Genomic DNA, 25925 nt, shown 5'->3' with positions numbered 1-25925 from the left:
TCGAATATATTCCCTGTTGATACAGGGATCAAAATGTACTGTCAAAGCTAAACTGTTTTAGAGTAGTTATTTAATTTCTCATTATTTAAAAATAACTAGACGTTACTTTATGTACTATAATGATGCCAAAAAATTGGCCTATGGTATAAAATACATCTAAGTAATTATGTCATGGAGCCCCCGGTGACGTAGCAGGTTAAACCGCTGAACTGTTGATCAAAAGGTCAGTGGTTAGCCCCAGCGTCTGCCAACTTAGCAGTTCGAAAACATGCAAATGTGAGTACATCAATAGGTACCTCTACGGCGGGAAGGTAATGGTGCTCTATGCAGTCATGCTGATGACATGACCTTAGAGGTGTCTACGGACAATGCCAGCTCTTCGGCTTAGAAATGGAGATGAGCACCAACCCCCAGAGTCGGACACGATTAGACTTAATGTTGGGGGAAAACCTTTACTTTTTTAATAAAGTCATAGCTACTTGGTAAGTTTAAATGTAATTTTTTAGCAAAATTGTTACATTAAACACCAAAAAAGAGTGACCATATTTTTCTTGAGTTGCAATTGCAATGTCTTGGTTATGTCTTGACTGTTGCAATAAAATTAATTGCAAGCAATTAGCAATTTCTAACTAGTTTATTTCAAAAGCTGGTGTCTCCCTCCACAACACACAAAATGTTCTGTATTTGTCAAGGCCTCTATATAAATGACCAACTATGAAATGGACCTCTGTCATTTATTCTGCCACCAGCCACTTTTAAAAATGGGCAGATTCTCTGTTCAAATGAGCAATTTCACATGAGAGGCTAACCCTACTAGAGAAGAAACTATGTTCATCTTCACCACCCTATTTCAACATTAGTCTCCCGTAAATGTATGAAATATAGCTCTATCATTTCCCAGAAATCTGTAATAGGAAATAACACCCTTTAGAGTGGCTTTCAAGGCTTGTATCAATTAAACCCATTTCTGGCACTTTCTTAATGGCATACTTTCCCTGGAGTCAAAAGCAGCTCCAAAATCTGAGGTCATTTGTTTAATATAAAAGCAAAGGTTATGGAACAACAATGTCAGGTTTCATCAGCCAAATCCCCATGGCTTTCAAGAAAAAATAAACTAATAAATTTGCTGTCTTATGAACAAGATAAATTAATTATTCTGTTCCTGTTAAAATATCAAATTTCAGCCAGGGTTTTACTCCATTGCTGCTATTTTTTTAATGCTAAATCCTTCTCTGCTCATTAAGTTTTAACATTCTTGTCTGACTTTGTTACTTGCTGCTCTTGCCCACCAAACATCTGGAGTAGATTTTGTCAGCTGGGTTTAAAGGAAGAACTGTAAACGATGCAGTAATTTTTAAAAATTAAATTTATTTATAGCAAGACCCAAAATCATGTTTTAAATGGTTGAAGTTTCAGGCTGGTGGGTCTCCAAGAATGTGTAGTGCATGGTCTTTGCTGCTGTTTTCTTAAGAATTCCCCGGGTGGGATTATGTAATGCTTCATCTTCTACAAGACCCCTTAGTTCTGCACGTCCTGTGCCTGAAGCAGCTTTATTATACCAATATGTGAAACATTTTCTGTGTTGTTTTCTTTTTCCCTATAAGAAAAGCCAGACAGTCCATCTTGGATGATTAATAAAAGAGTGTGCCTTAATAGTTAGAGATTTGTGGATTTGTTTCCCACTCCACCACTTTTAAATAAGCATGAGATCTGGGGTACATATCATACCCCTGGTCATTGAGGATACTAATGAAATTACATTGAGATTTCTGAATGAGTTCTTATTAATATGTTGAGGATACCTAACTTAGTTGTTGCATTTCATCATTACGTGGCCCCCACTATTTACAATGACAAACGGAACAATATGGTCAAGATGATGATACAGACAAAACAAAAGAATGATTGGAGGGAGAAGTTACCATTTTGTATCCCCAGTCACTCACGTTTACAAAACGTATCTATCATTATCCCTAAAGATCTAGTTTTTACATAGGATCAATAATGCTTTCAATAATTTTACGTAATGAGAAGCAATATCTTTCAGAGTCAGGCCTCACAATTATCATGTATCATTGCATAACCAAAATTTCTAACATCCTCTGCATGGAGCTCTCCTACAAGGCTAGAAACTTTGCATCTAGTGGTGTATTGACTAGAGTCATGCTGGAAGACCTAGAGATTTATAGACAGATTTTATCTCTGAAAAAAAATAGCGTTTTCTTAATTTATGATCTTTCACCTTTTTTTGGGGGGGGGGGGGTCCTCTTCCGCTAACTGCAACAAATATGGAGGACTGACTGTATTGTGGTGACAAGCCATAGAGGGCTTTAAATACCGAGTGTTTCAAATAGACCCGATTGAGATTACTATATCTCTGCAACCATGAACCCTTACCACTTGAAAGGGTGGGCATGTAGATTCAAAAGATTACCACTAGATGCCTCTCCCAGTGCATAAACAGCCCCTCATTTCCAAGATGGTAAACCTGCAATTTAAGACCTAATGAGATTTGTTTCTGGCTCAAAATACTTAGTAAAACTTGATAACGTGAAAACTCATGAAACCATTTGTAACTTTTTTTGCAATTATAACATGTGTCCATTTTGAAATATATTGCTTTGAAATTGAGTTCTGAAACAGTCTGTATACTCACCAGCTCACAAAATTGAGTCTAGAAGCATATTGGCATCACTACAGGACTTTTACTTTCATTTTAATTTTAAATTATTCTATGTGATAGATGGATTTGATTTACTAACACTCATTTTCAATGTGTGGAGATTTTTTTTTCTTTCCTCCTATGGAGCAATATTAAAATATGGATCAAAGTCACTGAATACAGGGATGGTTTTGCAGAATCTTACCAAAGATCATCAAAGGCAGTATGTTTATATGCAAACAGAAAGTTGCTTGATTGACCTAGAACTTGCACTAAAATAAGATACAATACACATTTGCTCCCGAACTCAGCAATTTAAACCTATTTCAATCTGGAATGAACCTCTGAATAAAACTAGTGGTATAGCCAAAGTAAAAGCTGCTGCAGAAGAAACAGTATGTGAGACAGAGAAGCTTCCTTCCTTTCTCCTTATTTTATACTACACGTGCACTCCTCTCACACTAATGTAAATTTAAAGCATGAAAATATAAAGAAAGGGTTGCTGTGAAAGACAATTAATGGTCTCAGCACTAGACCTTAGACCTTCTTCCCCTACTTGATATAGATGCTGATTTTCCCCATTCCTTCTAATTTTTTTGCAATAATGGATCCCAGACTTCAATCTTTTTTTAAAAAACAAAACAAAACAACAAAACCTCTGGATCTACCAAGAAAGGCTATTTTGTAGCATCCTTGGGCAATGTCTTTAAGATTTAAGATATGGTATTACACACACACTTTCTACAACATCTAGTCTCATTGCAACTGAAACCCAGGGCTATATGCTCTAAAGGTTTACATACTGGCTAAGGATAAACAGGAAAATTGAGAGAAGTGGTAAATATTTTAATGTTTCAGAACACAGGGGAAATCCATAATCTAAAAGTTTAAACAGGAAAAAAAGAAATAAAGTATCAATTATGGAAGTATCTGGCAGTCATGTGTAGTAATCAGACACAGCAAATCCTTTTTCATGAGATTTAATTGGATACTTTGGTTTCCTTTTCAACTCTGTGATCCTTCAGAAAATAAAATATGAAAACCCAAGGAGCACTTTCCAGTGCACCGAGTCTGTCTGGCACATTCTCAGGGCCGCTTACAAATCTTTAGTGCTATTAGTCATCATAGCATAGATATGAATGAAATGAAATCTTACATTTGCTTCAGTTTCTCAAAACACTGTTATCTGAACATGATTTAAACAGTCATTTGCAGGATAGTGTGGGTCATGTTCAAATCATGGGCATCTTTTAAAAGGACTGAATCACACATCAACCACCAGCATTGAAGCTTCAACTAAAAATAGTTACAACCCAATTATGTCTTTCTTTATTTCTAAGTTTAAATGATCCAGGCATCGCCTTAAATATGTGGGAGCAATCTATTACCCTTTGAAGTCTAATCTGTCTACAGAATGACTCCATGAACTCAAGCAACATTTGGATTTAATTCTTTGCTTCCACAGAGCTCTTGTTTCTAATGGACTGTTTCTACATGCGCACATGTAAAATGTGCCTGAAATGTGATATTTTGTATTCCTACCCAGAATACCCACACCACACAGACTTTCAGTTACTGTTAACAAGAGTTTCTTTCCATTCACGAACATCTAATGCTGGAGCATAAATCATCACTAACATTAAAGTCAATTTCAGGGGGATCCAAATGATAGACATGGGTGGCTGTATAGTGCGGCAGGAAAGTGTAATCCAATACTCTGGCCATTAGCTAGTATGATGTGCTGTCAGTTTATTCTACTCAAAATGCTAACCAAAACCAGATATTTTATTACCACTGCTATGTATTTAATTTCAGGAAGCAAATTTTAACAGATTTGAGGCTACAAAGGATGCCTAATCACTTATGATTTGCTAAAAACTTTCTAGTAAAATTGAGTATTTGACAAATTATGAATCATTCTATTTCAGAGCATGTCTCTATGAAACACAGGGGTAAACTATAGCTGCCATTGTAAGGAGCTTGCACAAATAGGTTTGCAATAGATTTAAAGAGTTTGCAGCTGTAACAATGAAGAGAACTCAACATGTGTCAAAATGTTATCCCCTCAAGTGTTTTTTTAATTTTTAACATGCTGGAACACTTAATGCTTGAAATGCTTGTTTAAAGAGTTGCTCACAACCAAACAAATTCTGAGAGTTGTTTGTGCTTGAGACTTTCACAAGAATTAGTAAATATTACTGTAGCTCAGGGATGTCCAAGTCACTCTGAATTATGAATCCAGTCACTCTGAGGGACATTTTATTAATGCAAGAAGGGTGTGTCACTACTTCAACCACAGAAAAACATTCTTTCTCTCTATTTTAACGATTTATTAAGCCCACTCTGTTAGTCCATTATTATTAGCACACAACATCCTTTTCTCTGTTAACTTCCTCTTTCTTTTCTTTCTTTCCCATGGTGCATGTTTTTTTCTCTTACACACACAAATTCTCTTTTCTTTTTTCAAGAAGTCTGTCTAGATTCCCATTGAATAACTAAGAGTAACCATGCTGGATCAGATCAAAGGCCTCTGGAATCCAGCAATCTGTTAATGCAATGTAATGCTTATGGGATGTGCATAAGCACAGTGGCTCCCTGGCACTGGAATTTCCTAGCAACTTATATTCAGCGATATATATTGCAATATATATATATATATATATATATATATATATATATAAGCAATATATTGTCTTTGATATTTGGATTAATATTTAATAATCATGACAAATAGCTACCCTATATACTCATAGAATCACAAAATCATAGAGTTGGAAGAGACCACATGTATATGTAAGTCTTGGAATTTTAGTATAAATATTAATGGGGGAAAAAAACACCTGGGCTGACATCCACATGCACACACAAGCTATGGCATCATTGTTAAGCACATATTCTTCCCACAAAAGTTTCATTAAATCTAAGATAATATCTGGAAACATTTCAGCCTCAGAAAGTTAGAACCAATCAGGGGATTGAATGGAAGCTGACTTGAAACGAATGTCTTTAGAAAAAGATTCATTTAAAGATGCATTCGCATATTGGACAATGCTCAGAAGCAAAGAACGGGAAGCGGATTGAAAAAAACTGAAGAGAGCTTTGGAAAAACAGAACAAGTACCAAACAGCGAGAGGACAATAGGACATGTGCAATCCAAAATAGGTAAAGAAGTAGTCAAGAAATACCTGCCTATTCTAAACGAATTCAAGTCTCTGGGCCAGATGAACTACATCCAAGAGTATTGAAGGAACTAACAGTAGCCATTTCAGAAACAATAATCTTTGAGAATTCCTGGAGAATGGGAGAAGTCACAGCAGACTGGAGGAACACAAATGTTGTCCCTATCTTCAAGAAGAGGGCCCAAACAATTACTGTACAGCCAGCCTAGCATCAATACCAGGAAAGATTCTGTAGCATATCATTAAAGAGGCAGTCTGCAATCACTTAGAAAAGAATGCTGTGATCACTAAGAGTCAACATGGATTTCTCAAATATAAGTCATGCCAGATTAATCTTATCTCTCTTTTTCAATAGAGTTACAAGCTTGGTAGATGCAGGAACTGCTGTGGTTGTAACCTATATTGATTTCAGTAAGGCTACTGACAAGGTCCCCCATGATCATTTTCAAACAAACTAGTAAAATGTGGGCTAGGCAATACTACTGTTAGGTAGATTGGTAATTGGTTAAGCAACCAAACCCAAAGGGTGCTCACCTACAGTACCTCTTCATCTTTGAAATAAATTACTACTGGAGTGCCGCAGGTTTTGGTCCTGGGCCCCGTGCTGATCAACATCTTTATGAAAGTTTAGAGAACATGCTTATCAAGTTTTCAGATGACACCAAATTAGGAGGGATAGCTAATACTCCAGAAGACAAGATCAGAATTCAAAATGACCTTAACAGATTATAGTTGGGCAAAAACTAACAAAATGAATTTCAGCAAGAAGAAATGTAAGATACTACACTTAAGATGGGTGACACCTGGCTCAACAACAGAGCACATGAAAAAGATCTTGGAGTCTTAGTGGACAACAAGTTAAACATGAGCCAACAATGCGATGCAGCAACTTAAAAACCCGATGGGATTTTGGGCTGTATTAAAAAGAGTATAGTGTCTAGATCAAGGGAAGTCATGTGCTTCTCTATTCTGCTTTTGTTAGACCTCACCTGGAATACTGTGTCAAATTCTGGGCACCACAATTCAAGATACAGTAGAGCCCCGGTTAACCGAGCTCTGTTTAACGGAGGCTCTGTATTATCCGAGGCGCCGCCGGGGGTGCCCCTCCCTCTCCCTCTCCTTCTCTCAAGTTCGAGAGGAGAGGAAGGAGGAAGCGCCCCACGATCGCTGCTGCCTAGCAGCGATGGCGAGGTGCTTCCCAAGAGGCGAGGCCTCGTGCAGGGATGAAAGAAAGAAAGAAAGAAGTGGGATGCAATGTGAGGCTCTGCGACAGGCAGCGTCGACGCCCTAGGTGTGCAGCAAAAGGTGAGGCACCTCAACAAGAGGAAAGAGGGAAGGGGGGGAGAGAGAAGTCGTGACTGAGCTCGACCCCCCAGTTTGGCTGCCTCTGAGGCGGAGCAGGCCCCAGGTCTTCCTCTTGCCTTCCCTAGAACCGTCCGCCCGATAATCATGTGTGTCTGTGTGTGTGTGAGAGAGAGAGGCATGGAGGTATCTGCAACCCGGGCACGTCCCGGGAACCATGGCAGACTCCCTGCCTTGGACTGATAGGCAGCCAGAATGGTGCACTGGGCAATCTCAGGAAGAGCGGCCTAGCCAGGAGCGATGGCGAAGTGCTTTCCAAGGGGCAAGGTCTCACAGAGGGGCATTCCTCCACGAGACTTCACCCTATCCGAGCCATTCAGATATCCGAGATGGGGCCCACCCCTTTATCTCGGATGACCGGGGCTCTACAAGGAGTAGGGGAGGGAGCTAGTAAGAAACCTCTCATCAATTGGGGAAAGTGCCGATAGACTAACAGAGAAATTTTGGGAAAGGACTTTTGGGAAAGGACTTAAGTGTACCAACCCCCCCATAATAGATCAGGACAAAATCAAATGGTAATGCTATGAAATACTGTTAATGCTTATATATCTAAATTCACCCCATTAATTTAGAGAAACTCAGAGAAAGTAAAACTGAAAATAAAGCTATTGAAGATGACTACCCCAAGAACAAAGATAGAAGACAAGAAAGTCTCCGCAAGAAAGGGATCAATCTCGGAGGAGGTGAACCTGAAAGACATTATGAGGGAACTTCAGAGAATTGCAGAGAACCAAAAAACGTTTCAGGACCAGCTGACAATAATGAAAAAAGACCTTACAGAAGAGTTTACAGAAATTAAAAAAGAAATGAAAGGCTTGCAGGAAGACATTAAAGATATAAAAGAAGACAACAAAAAATTAGAAAAAACACAAGACAATTTTAAAACAAAACTAGAAAAATTAGAATTGAGGAACACCAAATTAGAAGAAAGACAAGAAAGACTAGAAAGGAAAGAATTAGAGTTCCAAGTGAGAATAAGAAATATAGTAAAAGAACCAAGAGAAAATGTGAAGCAAATAGTAACTCAAATTCTAGCAGATCTGTTACAAGTGCAAGATGAAGAAATGGAAGAGAACATAGAAAAAGCCTTCAGAGTAACAACAAATTTTTCAAAGAAAAATAAAGTAGCAAGAGACGTGGTGGTCCATTTTGAGAGAAGGAAAACCAGAGAGGAAGTACTGAGACTAAGCCAAAAAAATACTATCAGATTTAAAGGATTAAAAGTAACAATCCTCAGGGAATATCCGACTATCACTATGCAAAAAAGGAAGAAATATCTCTTTCTCACGGAGGAACTAAAAAAAAGGCACATTAGATTTAGGTGGGAAAGAAGAGAAGGAATCATGGCCACCTACAAACAAGAACAACACTGGATCACAACAGAGGATAAAGCGAAGGACTTCTACAAATTACTAATGAAAGAAAAAACTAAACCAAACCCAAATATTAGCCCCCCGGAAGAAGAACTGGAAAGGGATAAGAAAAGAGCCAGAGCCATTTCCCCTGAGAACCACTCTATTAAACCCGTCGCACAACTCCCAAATTTGATAGACTTAGAGGAAAAAGAAGCAAAAGAGGATTAAGAAAACAATATGGAAATAAAATGTCACTCAAACAATATCAATGGATTAAATTCCCCTAATAAAAGAAATAGATTATTCAACCATTTAAAGAAGTCGAGATTTGATTTAATAGCCCTTCAGGAAACACACATCTGCCATAGACACGAAGAACTACTATCCCACAAGGGTCTAGGTGTTGTATTCTCATCGACAGCTAAGGAGAAGAAAAGGGGGGTAGTGTTGTATATAAATGAGAAATTGAATCCAGAAATAGCATTCAAGGATGAGGATGGCAGATGGGTTGGTGCAAAGATTAGGACAGAAAATCAGACAATTCTAATTTGCAATATCTATGCTCCAAATGGTCCAAAAATAACATTCCTAGAAAACTTAAAAAAGAAAATAGATGAACAAGAATTCGATGAACTAATAATATTGGGGGATTTTAATGGAATAATTGACCCAGAGATAGACAAAAAGGGAGGCTGTACAAATAAAAAAAAAGAGGTAAGAACACGATCAGGCTTATTACCAACGAAATTTGTGAAGGCTTTACAAGACTGGGATCTAAAAGATGTGTGGAGGATCCACCACGATGAGCAAAGGGACTTTACTTACTTCTCCAACAGACATAATATCTGGGCGAGAATAGATATGGTTTGGATGACCTCCCCAATGATCCTTAAAGTGTCAAAAATAAACATCCTGCCTCGGTATATCTCGGATCACTGCCCAATAGAATTCATAATTAATAAGAAACAAAGAAACTATAACTGGAGATTAAATGGGAATCTCATTAAATCAGAAGGAGATATTATAAAAAATAAAAAAATCCTCCAGGAATACTTCGAAATAAATAACACGACTGAGGTCCCCCCACAAGTAATCTGGGACACGAGTAAAGCATTTATGCACGGACACTTTATTCAACAAAATGCCCAGAAAAACAAAGTTAAGAATAAAATTAGAACCAATTTAAAGGAAGAAATCAAACGGAATGAAAACAAACTAAAACAAGATCCGACTAATGGCAAAGTAAAACAAGATTTGGAAATATTGAGGAAACAAATGACCTCTATAGATTTAGAAGAGATGGCCAATAAGTTAAAATTTCTGAAACAGCAGCACTTTCAAAACGCCAACAAACCGGGAAAATTGCTAGCCTGGAAAATTAGAAAGAAAAAAGAGGCTAGAACAATAACAGAACTAAACTCAGACGGGAAAAGATATACTACAGAGCATGAGATAGCGGCCCAATTTAACAAATTCTACAGTAAACTATACTCCAAAGATAATATTAGAAAGGATAAGATAGGGGAATTCCTTAGTAACCAAAAAATACCTAAAATAACAGAAAAACAGAGGGAATTATTAAATAAAGAAATAACGGAAAAAGAAATCCAAAAAGCAATTAATAGCATGGAGAGTAACAAGGCGCCAGGTCCTGACGGACTAAATGGGCTGTACTACAAAACGTTCGCGGAAGAAATGATCCCATTCTTAAAAAAAATCATGAATGAAATCTTAGAAAACAAAAAAGTGCCAGACTCATGGCGCTACGCAACAATAACAGTTATCCCAAAAGAAGGGCAAGACTCAAGATCAGTGAAGAACTATAGACCCATATCTTTGTTAAACTCAGACTATAACATTTTTTCAAATATATTAGCAGAGAGATTGAAGGAATTTCTGACCGATTGGATAGGGGAGGATCAAACAGGTTTCCTGCCCAGAAGACAAATGAGAGATAATGTGAGGGAAATCATAAACATAATTGAATACTACGAGGGTACAAAAAAGGAAGAATTGGCGTTACTAACGATAGACATGGAAAAAGCCTTCGACAACTTAAATTGGGATCTTATTAAATTAATGATAAAGGAATTGGATATGGGATATAAATTTACTAACGCGATTAATCAAATTTATGACCAACAAGAAGCTAAAATAAAAATTAACTCATTGGAATCCAAAAACTTTAAAATCCAGAAAGGAACAAGACAGGGCTGCCCACTATCCCCTCTTCTATTTATCTTTGCAATAGAACTGTTACTAAATAATATTAGAAACGACCCCCAATTAAAAGGAGCCAGTATCAGAAAACATAAATATAAAATTAGAGCATTCGCTGACGATTTGATATATATAATAGAGGATCCAATTAAAACAATAAATATTTGGCTAGCCAAATTTAAAGAATTCGAAAGAATATCAGGACTAAAAATAAATCTAGACAAAACTATGATATTAACAAAAAATATGACTAATACTAGACAAAAGGAATTGACAGAACTAACAGGTATCCAAGTCAAAAAAAAATTAAATATTTAGGAATAATACTATTGGCTAAAAACTCCCAGCTTCTAGAAAATAATTACGATACCAAATGGAAAGAAATTAAAAAAGATTTAGAAAAATGGAAACACTTAAAATTATCATTATTAGGGAGAGTAGCCGCAATAAAAATGACTGTATTGCCAAAAATGATATTTCTCTTCCAAAATATCCCAATTATAAGAAACTCGTTAAGATTCAAAAGATGGAATAAAGATTTGAGTAAATTTATATGGATGGGGAAGAAACCAAGAATTAAAAGAATATATTTGATGGATGAGAAAAAAAAGGGGGGGCTAGCCTTCCCAAATCTCCAACTCTATCATGACGCCTGCGGATTAATGTGGGTAAAAGACTGGGCCACTCTCCAAAAAACAAAAATCACAGCATTAGAAGGGGCGGACTTAAGATCAGGGTGGCACGCATACTTATGGTATAACAAAAAGTCAATAGAAAAAAATTTTGGGAATCATTTTATTCGATCATCACTGCTGAAAATATGGGATAAATACAAGAAGAGACTATACTCAAAAACACCGTTATGGATATCCCCGTTAGAGGCGTGTCAGAGAAGGGAATTGGGTATGGAAAACTGGCCAAGATATAAAGACATATTAATCAGAGTAAATAACTCTTACAATTTGAAAAATCAGGAAGAATTAAATACAGAATTTAAAAACATAGGATGGCTCCAGTACATGCAACTAAGAGACTATTATAATAAAGATAAAAAATTAGGATTTGAGGACAAAGAGAGTTTTTGGGATAAGATAATGCAACTGGAAAAGAAGACAATATCAAAAATTTACAAAAAGTTGCTGGAATGGGAAACAGAACCAATCAAGACGTGTATGACAGAATGGGCAAAAAATTTTGGGAAACCGATACAATTGGCTGAATGGGAAAAAAGTTGGAATATTAGACTCAAATGTACATATGCCACAGATATGAAGGAAAATTGGATAAAAATGTTTTACAGATGGTACTGGACCCCACAAAAAATTGCAAAATTCTACAATAAAACATCAAATAAATGCTGGAAGTGTGGGGAGGAAGTAGGGACCTTTTTTCACTGTTGGTGGACATGTAAAAAGGCAATGTCCTACTGGAAAGAAGTGCACCAAAGAATTCAAAAGATGTTGCAGATTAGAATTGATCTGAACCCAAAATATTTCCTCTTGGGGATGTTAAATATAGAAAAAGATAGGAACAAGGAGATCCTTTTTAATTATCTCACTACCGCAGCGAGGATGAACTTCGCCAAGGTCTGGAAAGATAAAGAAATACCGGATGTAAATGGTTGGTTAACAAAGATTTGGGATGTGATGAATATGGATAAATTAACCTATTTGCTACAAAACAATCAAGGGAGACCAAAAAAACAGACAAACTGGGAATTGGTAATAACCTATTTGAAAGAAACAGAACATAAGGTAATTATCTAGAAAGGAATAAAAGTCTCGTAAAGGAATAGAACATGTATATAAATGGAAACATACATAATAAGGACACTAGATGGAAATGGATGAAGGAACAAAATTTTGTGATTTATTGTTGTATAGGACACTGTGCAAAGATGGAAGTCAATTTTAAGCAAAAGTCTGTACGTCTGTCTTTGTATATCTTTATTGGTCTTTGGATCGAGGTTTTTTTTTTTCTTATTCTCTTTTTTCTATATTTATGTATAAACATTTTTTTTAATTATTTTTTTTACTTTCCTTCACGCTGTCGGATTCTCCCTCCACACACCCCCCACCTACCCTTACATCGGTGTGATTTTATTTATATGTTGAAAGCATCAATAAAATTATTTGAAACACATATTCTGCTTTTGTTAGACCTCACCTGGAATACTGTGTCAAATTCTGGGCACCACAATTCAAGATACAGTAGAGCCCCGGTTAACCGAGCTCTGTTTAACGGAGGCTCTGTATTATCCGAGGCGCCGCCGGGGGTGCCCCTCCCTCTCCCTCTCCTTCTCTCAAGTTCGAGAGGAGAGGAAGGAGGAAGCGCCCCGCGATCGCTGCTGCCTAGCAGCGATGGCGAGGTGCTTCCCAAGAGGCGAGGCCTCGTGCAGGGATGAAAGAAAGAAAGAAAGAAGTGGGATGCAATATGAGGCTCTGCGACAGGCAGCGTCAACGCCCTAGGTGTGCAGCAAAAGGTGAGGCACCTCAACAAGAGGAAAGAGGGAAGGGGGGGGAGAGAGAAGTCGTGACTGAGCTCGACCCCCCAGTTTGGCTGCCTCTGAGGCGGAGCAGGCCCCAGGTCTTCCTCTTGCCTTCCCTAGAACCGTCCGCCCGATAATCATGTATGTCTGTGTGTGTGTGAGAGAGAGAGGCATGGAGGTATCTGCAACCCGGGCACGTCCCGGGAACCATGGCAGCCTCCCTGCCTTGGACTGATAGGCAGCCAGAATGGTGCACTGGGCAATCTCAGGAAGAGCGGCCTAGCCAGGAGCGATGGCGAAGTGCTTTCCAAGGGGCAAGGTCTCACAGAGGGGCATTCCTCCACGAGACTTCACCCTATCCGAGCCATTCAGATATCCGAGATGGGGCCCGCCCCTTTATCTCGGATGACCGGGGCTCTACTGTAAATATTGACAAGCTGTCCAGAGGAGGACAACTAAAATGATCAAACATCTGGAGACCATTGGCTTAAAGTCCTGGGGATGTTTAGCCTGCAGAAGAGAAGATGGAGAGGAGACATGATAGTCATGTATAAATATTTGAAAAGATGTAATAAGGAAGAGGGAGAAGGTTTGTTTTCTGCTGCCCTGGAAACTAGGACTTGGAACAAGGAGTTCAAATTAAAAGAAAGGAGATTCCACATGAACATTGGGAAGAGCTTCATGAGCGTAAGAGCTGCTCAACAATGGAATTCACTGCCTCAGTGTGTGGTAGAAGCTCCTTCTTTGGAGGCTTTTAAACAGAGGCTGGATGACCATCTGTCAGGGGTAATTTAATTGTGCTTTTGTGTATGGTAGGGGGTTGGACGAGATGGCCCATGTGGTCTCTCCCAGCTCTGTGATTCTATGATTCTATCCACAGGTCAATATAAGTACTCTGCCTTAATTCTTATCAAAGAAGGAGACATCCTTTTCTCTGAGTAGAGTGAGGAAAGACGAGAGCTTGGTCTTTCCCAGGAGAACCTAAAAGAAGCAACCCCTGATAATCTCTCTGCCGTGGGTCCACTTCTGACCTTTCTAAATGTCCGAATGGTGGCAGCGGCAACCAAGGATGGCTGGCCTCTTGAGGCATGCTAGCGCTTTCCCCTATCTGCTAAATGTCCCTCGACTTCCCACGAGTCATAAAAAAAATTGTAATTAGGTCCCCAAAACCTGCCCTTGACTTATATATGAGTACTAGCTGTGCCACAGACAACTGTGGCGTTGTCTGGTGGTGTTGGTGAGAACTTGTTGAGGTAGTGGTGGTACTGAACGTTTGTTGTATGGTTGTTTTTATATTTAATATGCATTTGGTTGTTTGTGTACTGTTAAAGTGGTGAGGGTAGAGGGGGTCTATGTCCCCGTGTAGTAGTGTATAGTATTTATATGTTTCCATGTGTTGTGAATACTTGGATTGTCCTGCTGCATAGTAGAAAGGGTTGGGCTGGATGGCCCTTAGGGGTCTCTCCAAACTCTTGGATTCTATGCTTCTATTATTATTATTATTATTATTATTATTATTATTATTATTATTATCATCATCTTATTTATTTATTTATTTATTTATTTACAACATTTATATCCCGCCCTTCTCACCCGAGGGGACTCATCATTATTATGTAGAGGCTGGATGGCCATCTGTCAGGAGTGCTTGGATTGTGTCCTCCTGCATGGTAGAAGGAAGTTGATCTGGATGATCCTTAGGGGTCACTCCAAACCTTAGGATTGTATAATGTTGCTGTTATTATTATTATTATTATTATTAGTAGTAGTAGTAGTAGTAGTAGTAGTATTAGTATTGAGAGGCTGGGTGGCCATCTGTTGGGAGTGCTTGGATTGTGTCCTGCATGGCAGAATTGGGTTGGACTGGATGGCCTTTAGGCGTGTCTCCTAACTGTCTGATGCTATGATTCTATGTGTATTATTATTGTGCAGATATTGGATGGCCATCTGTCAGGAGTGCTTCATTTGTGTCATCCTGCATGGTAGAAGGAAGTTGAACTGGATGATCCTTAGGGGTGTCTCCTAACCTTATGATTGTATGATATTATTATTATTATTATTATTATTATTATTATTATTATTATTATTATTATTAAGAGGCTGGGTGGCCATCTGTTGGGTGTGCTTGGATTGTGTCCTCCATGGCAGAATTGGGTTGGACTGGATTACCACAGTAATTATTTCATATTACAGTAGAATTTCACTTATCTAACATTCGCTTATCCAGTGTTCTGGATTATCCAACGCAGTCTGCCTTTTAGTAGTCAATGTTTTAAATTCATTGTGATATTTTGGTGCTAAATTTGTAAATACAGTGACTACGACATAGCATTACTGAGCATTGAACTACTTTTTCTGTCAAATTTGTTGTATAACATGATGTTGGGTGCTTAATTTGTATAATCATTACCTAATTTGATGTTTAATCGGCTTTTCCTGAATCCCTTCTTATTATCCAACATATTCACTTATCCAACGTTCTGCCGGCCTGTTTATGTTGGATAAGTGAGACTCTACTATATATTTATAATCTTATATTATCTGCTTAGAACTGGATTATATGAGGCCCCTTCTACACAGCTGTATTAAAATGCACACTGAAGTGAATTATCTGGCAGCGTGGACTCAAGATAATCCAGTTCAAAGCAGATAATATAAGGTTATAAATGGGTAATATTGGAAGGACCTTGAGTCTACACTGTCATATAATCCAGTTCAAATCAGATAATCTGTATCTTATAGGCAGTGTGGAAGAGGCCTGAGGCCTAACTGTGCCTGTCCCCTGGGCTGAGTAGGTTGCTAGGAGACCAAGTGGGCAGAGTTTAGCCTTGTAACTGGCAGCAATTGGATAAAAAACAATTATTCCTCTCCCTCTAATTAGGACTTTAATTTTCTTTTCTTTTTGTTGTATGAACACAGAGGCATGGGTGAGGGGTTGTGTTGCCAAGTTTAGTATTTCTGGGATATGTAGTTTTGTTGTTTTGTCCTAGGCCGAAATTTTTTTATCCTTTTATATATATAGATTGTATTGATAACTGTATTCTACATGAATTTGACTCCCTGGGCCTGTTTTGCAGGGAATCAGTCCTGGCCATGCACATACAATGACATGGGACACACTTGTCTACATAGGCTGTAGTCACTTTATTTCTCTTATAATAATCCAGTGATGGATTCTGATGAAATGTTAAGGTGGGACAGGCTCTACAATACAAGGAAGAGGTAATCTGAAGGCTAGGGCATTTTTTATAACATGCTACATTAAAGTCTATTGCCACAAACTATATTACACTCTAGATAAAATCGCATGGTAGGAAGATGAAGAGTCACCTTTTATATGATGTAAAACTATTAGCTGTATCTATTTTAACTTTTATAATCTGCTTGAGCCCTGGATTGGAAAAAGGGCTGGATAAACAAATGAATTTTCATCACATCTAGTTAGAAAGTTCTCGTAGTTACTTGTAGTTAATTAGTAATTAATACTGGCAGTCCCCAAATTACAAACATTCGACTTAAAACAACTCAGAGTTAAGAATGGAGATGAGACAACAGGAAGTAAGAAAATATACTCCTAGGAAGGGAAATCCACTTCTGAAAGAGTTATCATGAGGAAAAGGTGTCTCAACTTAAGCTTTATTACCAATCCTTGTTTCCACAAAAAGCCTAATTATCACAGGGACAGAAAGTGAGGTGAAATCTTCTGTTTTATTCTTAGGGGCACAGAGAGTAAAACATACACTACAGGTGTATTAACTCTTCCCTATGCTATCCAAAGCTTTTATATCTCTATCTATCTATCTATCTATCTATCTATCTATCTATCTATCTATCTATCTATCTATAAATGTAATGTCCGTCCATTAGGGACATCATATCTCCCAAACTATTCCACCGATGGCTATGAAATTTGGACACAACATAACATTCGACCTGGTGAGTGTTTTAAGCATACTCTCACAAACCTAACCCACCTTAGAAAGTTAAAAACAATCCCAAAAGCAATTGCCATCAGTCACCTCCACCCTTAGCTACCGTCCTAACAGACTCCTCCTCCTCTTAGCAACAGCCAAGCACTCTGCTCCTCCCTTAGCAACTGTTGTAACAGACGGCCTCTCCCCTTAGCAACGGTGCAAGTAATGGCTAAGCAGTTTCCACCCTTTAGCAAACGGTGTGGTCGGGGCCGCACAGCGTGAGGGGAACGGATTCCTCAAGTATTTTTTTCCCTCACGAAGGCCTCTCCCGATGGAGAGAAGGCCTTTAGCTGCTTAAGCAGAAAAAGAAAGGGAAAAGGAATAGAAATGGGCCTGAGGCTATTAGGAATGGTGGGAGTTGAAGTCCAAGACACCTGGAGGGAGGGCCCAAGTTGGACAAGGCCTAAGAGAGAGAGCACTCTGCTCATGCCCAGAGGCATGTGGTACCTGCCCCTTTCCCTCCCTCCAAGGAGAGAGAGATAGAGAGAGAGAGAGAGAGAGAGAGAGAGAGAAACATACGTTAAAATGTACCTATTCTGACTTACAAACAAATTCAGCTTAAGATCAAACCTACAGAAACTATCTTGTTTATAACTTGGAGACTGACTGTACAGTGTCAAAATAACTAAATTTAATCCTTTCTGGTAGCAATATTTCAGGCTACTATTATAGCCATCATCAATGTTATAAAATGACAAACTTTAATTATTTCTCTATAAAGTGATTCCCAATCTGTGTTTCGACATTCATTGCCTGACCACATCTTCAATAAAATAGCAGATTCAGAAAATTGTCTCTGATTTTAACTCCTATCATTTCACTGTGCTTCATCTCTTGCATGATATAAGCATAAAAAATATAAAGTACTTAGTATAAATACATGACCATATGGTTAGATAGAAGATAGGGTCCAAATTGCATCATCTCCATAATCTTATCAGATGGAAGTTTTAACAATATCAAGCTGTGTTACATCATATACAAGTTTCAACAGCATAATGTAATATTTAGAAATGCATGTTATTAAAGTATAGTTGAAATAAAAAAACAAGGCATGGTTTGAGATGCACAAGTGAATCTATCTTATTTTTCCATCAAAGCCAAGCCGGTTTTTTCCCTTCTGAATAGCTGATCATTACAATCAATGCTTAATTTCACTCCATCACTCTTGAGGAAGAGAAGTATCTAAGTGATCCTTTAAATATCTTGCCTCTAATAGTGAGGGTTAAGTCCTGTAATTCACCGGGTCAGTGAATGCTTAGAAATACTTTCACACACACAACCAAATCATGAGCTGAAAAATTCCTGCTATGGACTAAGAATGTAGGTCTTAGATTAACAATTTACTGGTCTTAAATAATAAAGATATAAATAATTTTAAATTACTTTAAATTGTAGCTGAAATTTATACTTTCTCTGATAACTATATTGGCACTGCCCACTAAAATGAACAAGAATGCCAGTGGAACTTTGGCTAGAGTCAAATTTCAACTGTAATAAAAAGGACCGCTTACCTTCGGACAGGGACAAGTCATCAGCTGGAGACAGCAGGTCTGCCTGTAGAGCAAGGCCTTCGCTCAGCCACGTAGTAATCTGATTCGTCAAGATAACCTGTAAACAGACACAAAGAATAAAAATATCAGAATTACAAGAAGTCAGACACAATAGCATCCAAGACAAAAATAAGAATGTATAGACAGAAGGCAACCCCCAACACACACCTTAATATTCAATCATTTCATCTCCTTCCTGAAAAATGTGTATCTACAATAGTAGCATCTTAACAGATTAGTACAGAAAACATTTTTTTTCAAGCAATTCTTTCGAAATCACTTAAGGGGTTTCACATTACACATCTGCTCTCTCTTTTAAAACTATACTTTGTTGAAAAGGAAGAGTGGAAACAGAAAAAATAAAAGTGTAAGAGACAGAACAATAAATGATAAATGTGTAGGATGGGTTTAGATGAATAAAACCAAGAAGAGGGAAAGGAGCGTAGATGGAGTATAACAAGTATACAAATTGGAACAGTTGGAGTACCTACTGGAGATAGCAAAGCTACAGATGCAAGGTGCATGAATAATATTGTGATATGATGCGTCCATTTCTTGATATAAGATGATGCTACTTGTTCTAAACAGTAAGGGCTACCTTGGAAATAAAACATAATTAGGGCTATTCTTACTTTATTGTTTAGTGGTAGCAAGTGTTCAGCATTTAAAATATTATTGGATTGATTTCTAGATAAGGTAAAAATCTACAGTAGCTTCTTCTAAATGTTGACACATAACACAAAAAACAACATTGGGAGGGGGGTATACTGGGAGCCATGTGACAATCTGAACCTATGTTTATTGGGGTCTCAAGGAAGGCGAGTTCAACGTGTGCATATCAGAAGCATGTCCTTACAGATGTTAGCAACCTAAACAGAATTTGGAAATCCCTCTATGAGAAATTATGAATCTAAAATGAAAAGAGTATATGAGAGCCCAGGCCTATACACATTGGGAAATAAGTATTAACTTTTAAATTAATTAATTTTATTTGAGGATTTATTTATAAAGGTAGTTACATACTGCCTTTGAGCACCTCCTACAGAAATGCCCTGGAGGTGGTTTATAACAATAACACAAAATACAAGAAAGAAAAATGGGACCATAGAAACAAACAAAAGATAGCACAATTAACAGACAAATAGGAGCCCCGGTGGCGAAGTGCGTTAAAGCGCTGAGCTGCTGAACTTGCAGACCGAAAGGTCCCAGGTTCAAATCCCGGGGGCGGCTTGAGCGCCCGCTGTTAGCTCCAGCTTCTGCCAACCTAGCAGTTCAAAAACATGCCAATGTGAGTAGATCAATAGGTACCGCTCTGGCGGGAAGGTAACGGCGCTCCATGCAGTCATGCCGGCCACATGACCTTGGAGGTGTCTACGGACAACACCAGCTCTTCAGCTTAGAAATGGAGATGAGTACCAACCCCCAGAGTCAGACATGACTGGACTTAACATCAGGGGAAACCTTTACCTTTACCTTAACAGACAAATAAAACCCACTGATAACCTGGCAGAATATATATTATCTTCACTGCCCACCTAAGAAAAAACCACTGAAAGGCATTAATTATTGTGAGCATTACAATTATAGAAAACAGAGGTGGTTACATTGCAAAACTGAAGGCATAGTTGTGCTGTTAAGGATCTGGGTTAGAAACCCTGAGCGATTTCCATTTAGGAAGGGCAAAGTCTACCTTGAGAAGAGAAAGACAATTACAAATTAGGGAGTAAAAGACATGCATGTTCAAAATGTGTATATCTGTTTCAACCTTTATACCTCACCAGAGAATTTACCTGTCTGATTTTATAATGATAACAGTAACAATTATTAATATTATCGTTATTATCAGTATGTCCATTTTAAAGTCAACACCAATCACCCATTCATTCATTCATTCATTGTGTGATTTATGCGAGGCCGGCTATAGACTTCTTTTACCTTTAACATTTTTTTGGAAATATATCATCATTTTTTTTACATATCCTTGTTTCATATAAGGAAATAAGTATTCATTGTGGAACGTTTACGGCCCAAGAAGTTATGCAGTCTACAGCCTCTATGAATCTTTTGAGGAGGGGAGGGGAGGGGATGGGGTAGTCCTGGCATATTCCATTTTCTCTTTATTTACTTCAGAGCAGCATTTTGTCTCTCTTTCCACATCTCCTTGCACATGCCTGCTTGGGCCCAGAGGTTTTCAGGAGAGGCCATTCTCTTGGTCCCACCTGCATCACAAGCTCGGTTGCTGCTCCTCAACACTAGAACTCCCTTGTCCCCCCCCCCTCCCCTGGGCGGCAGGTTAAAACCGTTTTATTCAGGCAGGCTTTTAAATATTAAGGTTTTTAAGATCAACTCAGGGGGTGCTGTGGTTTTCACTTTGAATGTTTTTAGTCAGTTTTAAGGATTTTAACCGTTAATTTTTAATTAATAGCATTGATGATTAATTCTATTTTAATGTTTGTATATTTTTGGATTTTAAATTGCACTGAAATGTTTTTAATGTAAGTCTCTTTGAGTTTCCTTTGTGAAGAGAAAAGGTGGGGTATAAATAAACTAGTCCACAGCATGGAGAGTGCCCGAATAGGGCAGCCTAACATTAGGGGAGACTTAGAAACTGGAAACTAGAAAAGGGAAGATGAGAATATAACCAGTTAAGGGCGAAAAATTCCACACCAAGGTACCAAAAATTTCAGAAGCACTAAAACCCTTCCTAGAAGCATTTACGTAAGTACATGAAAAGCTTTTGCTGGCTAGTAATTATTTCTGTCTGCCCACAGATTATGCGGGTGCTTGCGATGTTCAGCCTTATGTAGTATTGGTTGGAAGAATGGAATTCCAATGTCAAATGAATTCTGATGGGATTTCCTTGGCATTTCTAACTGAGGTGCAAGGAAGTTGTTTTCTTTTTTGATGTGTATACAGTGCTGTAGACTAGAGAAAATCATCATGCAATCATATGGGATGACCGAATATAATCCCCAATTCAGTACAGTCTGTTATCAGCATGCAGCTCCTGAGAGAATGCAGACCTTGACACAAAATAATCCTGGCCCACCCATCCCGCTACTTCAATTTGATAAGGTTTTTGTAATTTGGAAAAATGTTAAAGGAGATTGGGTGTGAGAGATTGTCATTGGAATGAAAGGCCTATTAAGAGTATATGCAGTACTCCATTCACAATGTAAGTTCTCAACTGTTGGATGGTGAGTTTGAAGAACCAAAGCAGAAAAAAATACTCTGCTTTGGTATTCTCATCAAGAGGAAGATTTATTAAGGGTACATTCTTGGCGAGCAATAGCCTGATCTTTTCTACACTAATCTAAAATAGAAAAGGATGTGATGGAGATATGTTGCAACATGTACCTCTTCATCAAAGAGTAGATGGGAGGGTTCAGTCTTGCCCCGGTCTTTTTCTATTACAACAGTCACATAATTAACCTTGCCTGAACCAGACAATATCATCTGCTCAAAATGCTTTTGTGATAGAGGAAGGAAAAGCAATCCGGAAATGAAGACAACAAACCCTAATCCTTCTCTTTTTAAGCCATCCCATCCCTAGTGGACAAGAGAGCAGCAAGAACGAATGCTAAAGTTGCGGTTTCTTCCAAAGCATGCGGAATATCTGATATTAGGTATGACATACTATAAAAAGAAGGAAAAAGCCACCATTTATCTCAACTTTATTTTAAACACGTGCTGTAATGCATACATCAATTTTATGCCCCAAGAAGCCACATACACACACACATATACACCATACAAACGACATATGTAATTACTAGGCATGAGCGATCCATGAAAAAAATGGTTCTAAACTCGCTTCAAAAGTAGGGGGCACTGGTGCTTCGTTTCTGATGCTACTTCCAAATTTTGTCTTCAAAATTTGCGGAACCTATTGAATATTCAGAATTTGATTTGTTAATGGCAGATGCGCATGCGCAGTTGCGAAAACCAGCCCTGGGGGGGATTTTACAGGGCTCTCCTGCCCTCATTTTTTTTTAGCTATCCTGATCAAATTTGGTACAGTGGGAGAACACATTCAACCCTGCTAGCTCACCAAATTGCAGAACGTTTGCCTTATCCTCAGATTTAATGCTAATTTTCATAGCTTAAATAAGAAACCATTTTTTCAAAATTGCAGAAATTTGTTCCTGCATTGAAAGTCTTATTTCTTGTTCAATTGGGTTTTCTTCACTGTGAAAGTCCTTCTTCTACTTGGGTAACTTTGTTTCTGTGGCCGAAAATCCGTGAAAATGGTGGACATGGTGGACAGGACACACTCTGCTGCCACAGGCATCCGGGAAGGAACCCATTCCCTGGACACTGGCGGTGTAATTACAGGTTACCTTGAGATCATTCATGTACTTGTGTAATTGCTCCCTATTGACAGAAGTAGAGACCACCATTAAGAGTTGTCAGAGATCCCAGTATAGCACTCTTCTCACTACAGGAGATGAGCTGTCCAAAAATTACATGTTCCAACACCACAAGATTGACTTCTACCCTGTCACTGTTAACACTTGAAAAAAAGGCTTATGCTTGTGTGTACAAAGAGCCTGAAAAACCACCAGAAACACAGACACAGAAAGGAAAGTACAATTTAAAGAATTCTAAGGAGTGCTGTGGAAGTATAATCTTACATAAACAGCAATGACAATTCCGTCAATTGCAGCCGGTCCAATGGTAAAAAGAAAGGAGTGGATTCAACACTAAAGCAGGCTTCATTGCTCCCAATATACCAGTTATGCCAGTGTGCCAGTTCCATCCTTCAAGTGAACAGAGATGTGTAGGAAGAACCAAGAGAAACTGATGTAAAAGCAAGGAAAAGGATACACTTCAGATTAATATACAGCGTGTACAGACTTCTCCATACAGCCTGGTATAATGTTTTTAGTGGCAGATGTTTGTACTGGGTACATTATTCACAAATGAATCCATGATTGATGTGGTCATCTCAAATTTGTTCCAATATAAACTTTGCACTGTGCCATTTGTGTGCTTTGTTTATGTCACATGCCTTTTTTTAAAAAGTAACTGCGGTACATGTGATATTTTCTTTTTAAAGCCAAAGTGCTGCAATTCATAGCCCACTTCAGCGGAGGGAGGGGGACTTAATTCTATTAGCTTCCAAATACAAAGAAAGCATGTCTAAATAACAAATGAGTAACTGGAAAAACAAAGATCTGTAACCACAACATGCAGTACTCTCTCACACACACAGAGGGGGTGTTTTAACTGCTTTGTAAGTTGTCTTAAGTTTAAATTTTCAAAAGTTATTTATTTATTTAACATCCTGTTTTCTTCAGAGCCCTGGGACTCAAAGCACCATACAAAGTAAAAAGAGACAAAGATAAAAGTACACTCCATACAACAGTTATAATTAAACTATCAATAGAAATAAAAGCATGCCTATTAAAAATATATAAACTATATAGCACATTATCAAAAGCCATTACTCTATGAGCAGTAACTCTTCAAAGGCCCGCTGAACCAATTTTCACCTGCTTATGGAAAAATAGCAGCAAATGGGTCATTTTAAGCTCTCTAGGAAGGAAGTTCCAGAGCCTGGGAACATCTACTGATAAGGCCCTCTCCTATGAGAGAGCTAAGGCCGAGAGGCCTCCCAAGAAGACCTCAAAACATAAGCAGGCTCACATGTGATTTCACTGTTACCGCCCATTTTGTGAAAGATAAGTGGAGTACAAATATAATAAAGTAGTTTACTTTGGCCATGAACCCACATTACAGCTCACGTTCTGGGCTGTGGTTTGCGCACAACAAATCCATATGTTGACAATGTGTTGGAAGCACACTTGTTAATCAACATCTAAAGTACTTACTAATGTTCAGTTACATTGACTTTCATACACATTGTGCAAATCTATAGCTCCTGAGATTTCTAAAATGGAGAGATTCCATCAATTGACCTAAAACTGTTTCCTTATAGCAGACTACGAAAGCTATTTTTATGGTGCATTTTCCCTCAAATGCATATTTCCTACCCTCCCCAGGACCACACTGAAACTACTATATCTTACTCTGTCATCCATGCAAGTCTGCTTGAGTAAATAAAACCATTGTCTGTAAACTTGTGGTCTCAGCCTCCTTGTTGGTTTATTGCAAAATTAAAGGGAACATAGTACGGAACTGGCAATCAGTAACCAGAAAAAGGTACAAAGACATTGGAATGCACCAAAAGAGGAGGGGGAAACCTCACATGAAATGGCTGTTTATTATGAGAACAGGGAACAAATCCTCATTTCACATGGCACATCGTTTAGGAAAATACTTATTAAAGACTTCCAGTGGAGATGGGAGAACTAGTACAAAACACTGAAAAAGAATCTAAAATGACTCTCCCCATTATTAGTTCATGTTTCTCAGTGCTATTAGTGTGCTCCAGCAACAAAGCCAAAGCTAATGAGGTTAAGCAGGCAGTTATTTGCATTGATCTGGAGCAGCCCCTCAGCTATTATAGAGGAAGGGGGTGCATTTTTAAAAATATCTTTAGGTCAGCAATTTCATTTATGTCTGGCAAAATGGCTGGGCTTCTCAAACCCCTAAGCTATATGTTTATCCTGCCCAAAAATGTCAGGGTGCATTTATATAGGCAGCAGCACTCTTCTACATTGTTGAACTGCTGGCCATTGGTCAAAAATGGTTTCCTGAGTTGAACTTTGATGAAAAGGAAGTGCATGGCAGAGGTAGGAATACTGCGAAAACATCTGTCAACCCATCATGACAGGTAAACACAGTGGAAAGGTGGAGAGGCTAGATAGAATGGTGATGAGATGGTGTCTCCTGTATGTTGACCTCAGGCAAAAAGCAGTGGTCATCTGAGCCCGGGAGAGCAGCTGTATTCAGGTTTGCACCTGCTGTGAGAGGAAAGCAGTAGTTACTGACAACACATAACTTAGACTAGACATTGGATTAGCAGCTTCCTTCAGGTCTGGGCTCTCCTCAGGTAAAATCTGTTCCATGAGAATTAATAATAGCTTGCCACACATGGTTGAACAGTTGCCCATTATCTCATCTAGACTCACAGTAAATCATTGTGATATTAACAGTTTCAAAATAATTATCAGATTTTATACAACCCCATCCACAGGTATTTAAAGGACAATTTGAGATATTAGTG

The 25925-nt window shown here is 38.3% G+C and overlaps 1 protein-coding gene across 5 annotated transcripts in view; it reads right to left on the bottom strand.

Annotated features, from left to right (window-relative positions):
* Window positions 1-25925, bottom strand: part of rad51b (RAD51 paralog B) — a 397175-nt gene that overhangs the window by 230056 nt on the left and 141194 nt on the right. For all 5 annotated transcript variants that reach the window (XM_062968053.1, XM_062968054.1, XM_003224876.3 and 2 more), the window contains exon 8: window positions 18755-18851. In XM_062968053.1, the coding sequence (XP_062824123.1) occupies window positions 18755-18851 (97 nt within the window). The remainder of the gene's footprint in view (window positions 1-18754; window positions 18852-25925) is intronic.

Source organism: Anolis carolinensis, chromosome 1 (assembly GCF_035594765.1).
Source record: "Anolis carolinensis isolate JA03-04 chromosome 1, rAnoCar3.1.pri, whole genome shotgun sequence".
NCBI lineage: Eukaryota > Metazoa > Chordata > Lepidosauria > Squamata > Dactyloidae > Anolis > Anolis carolinensis.
Note: the sequence above shows the minus strand (reverse complement) of the source record. Positions and strands in the feature narration are given on the sequence as shown.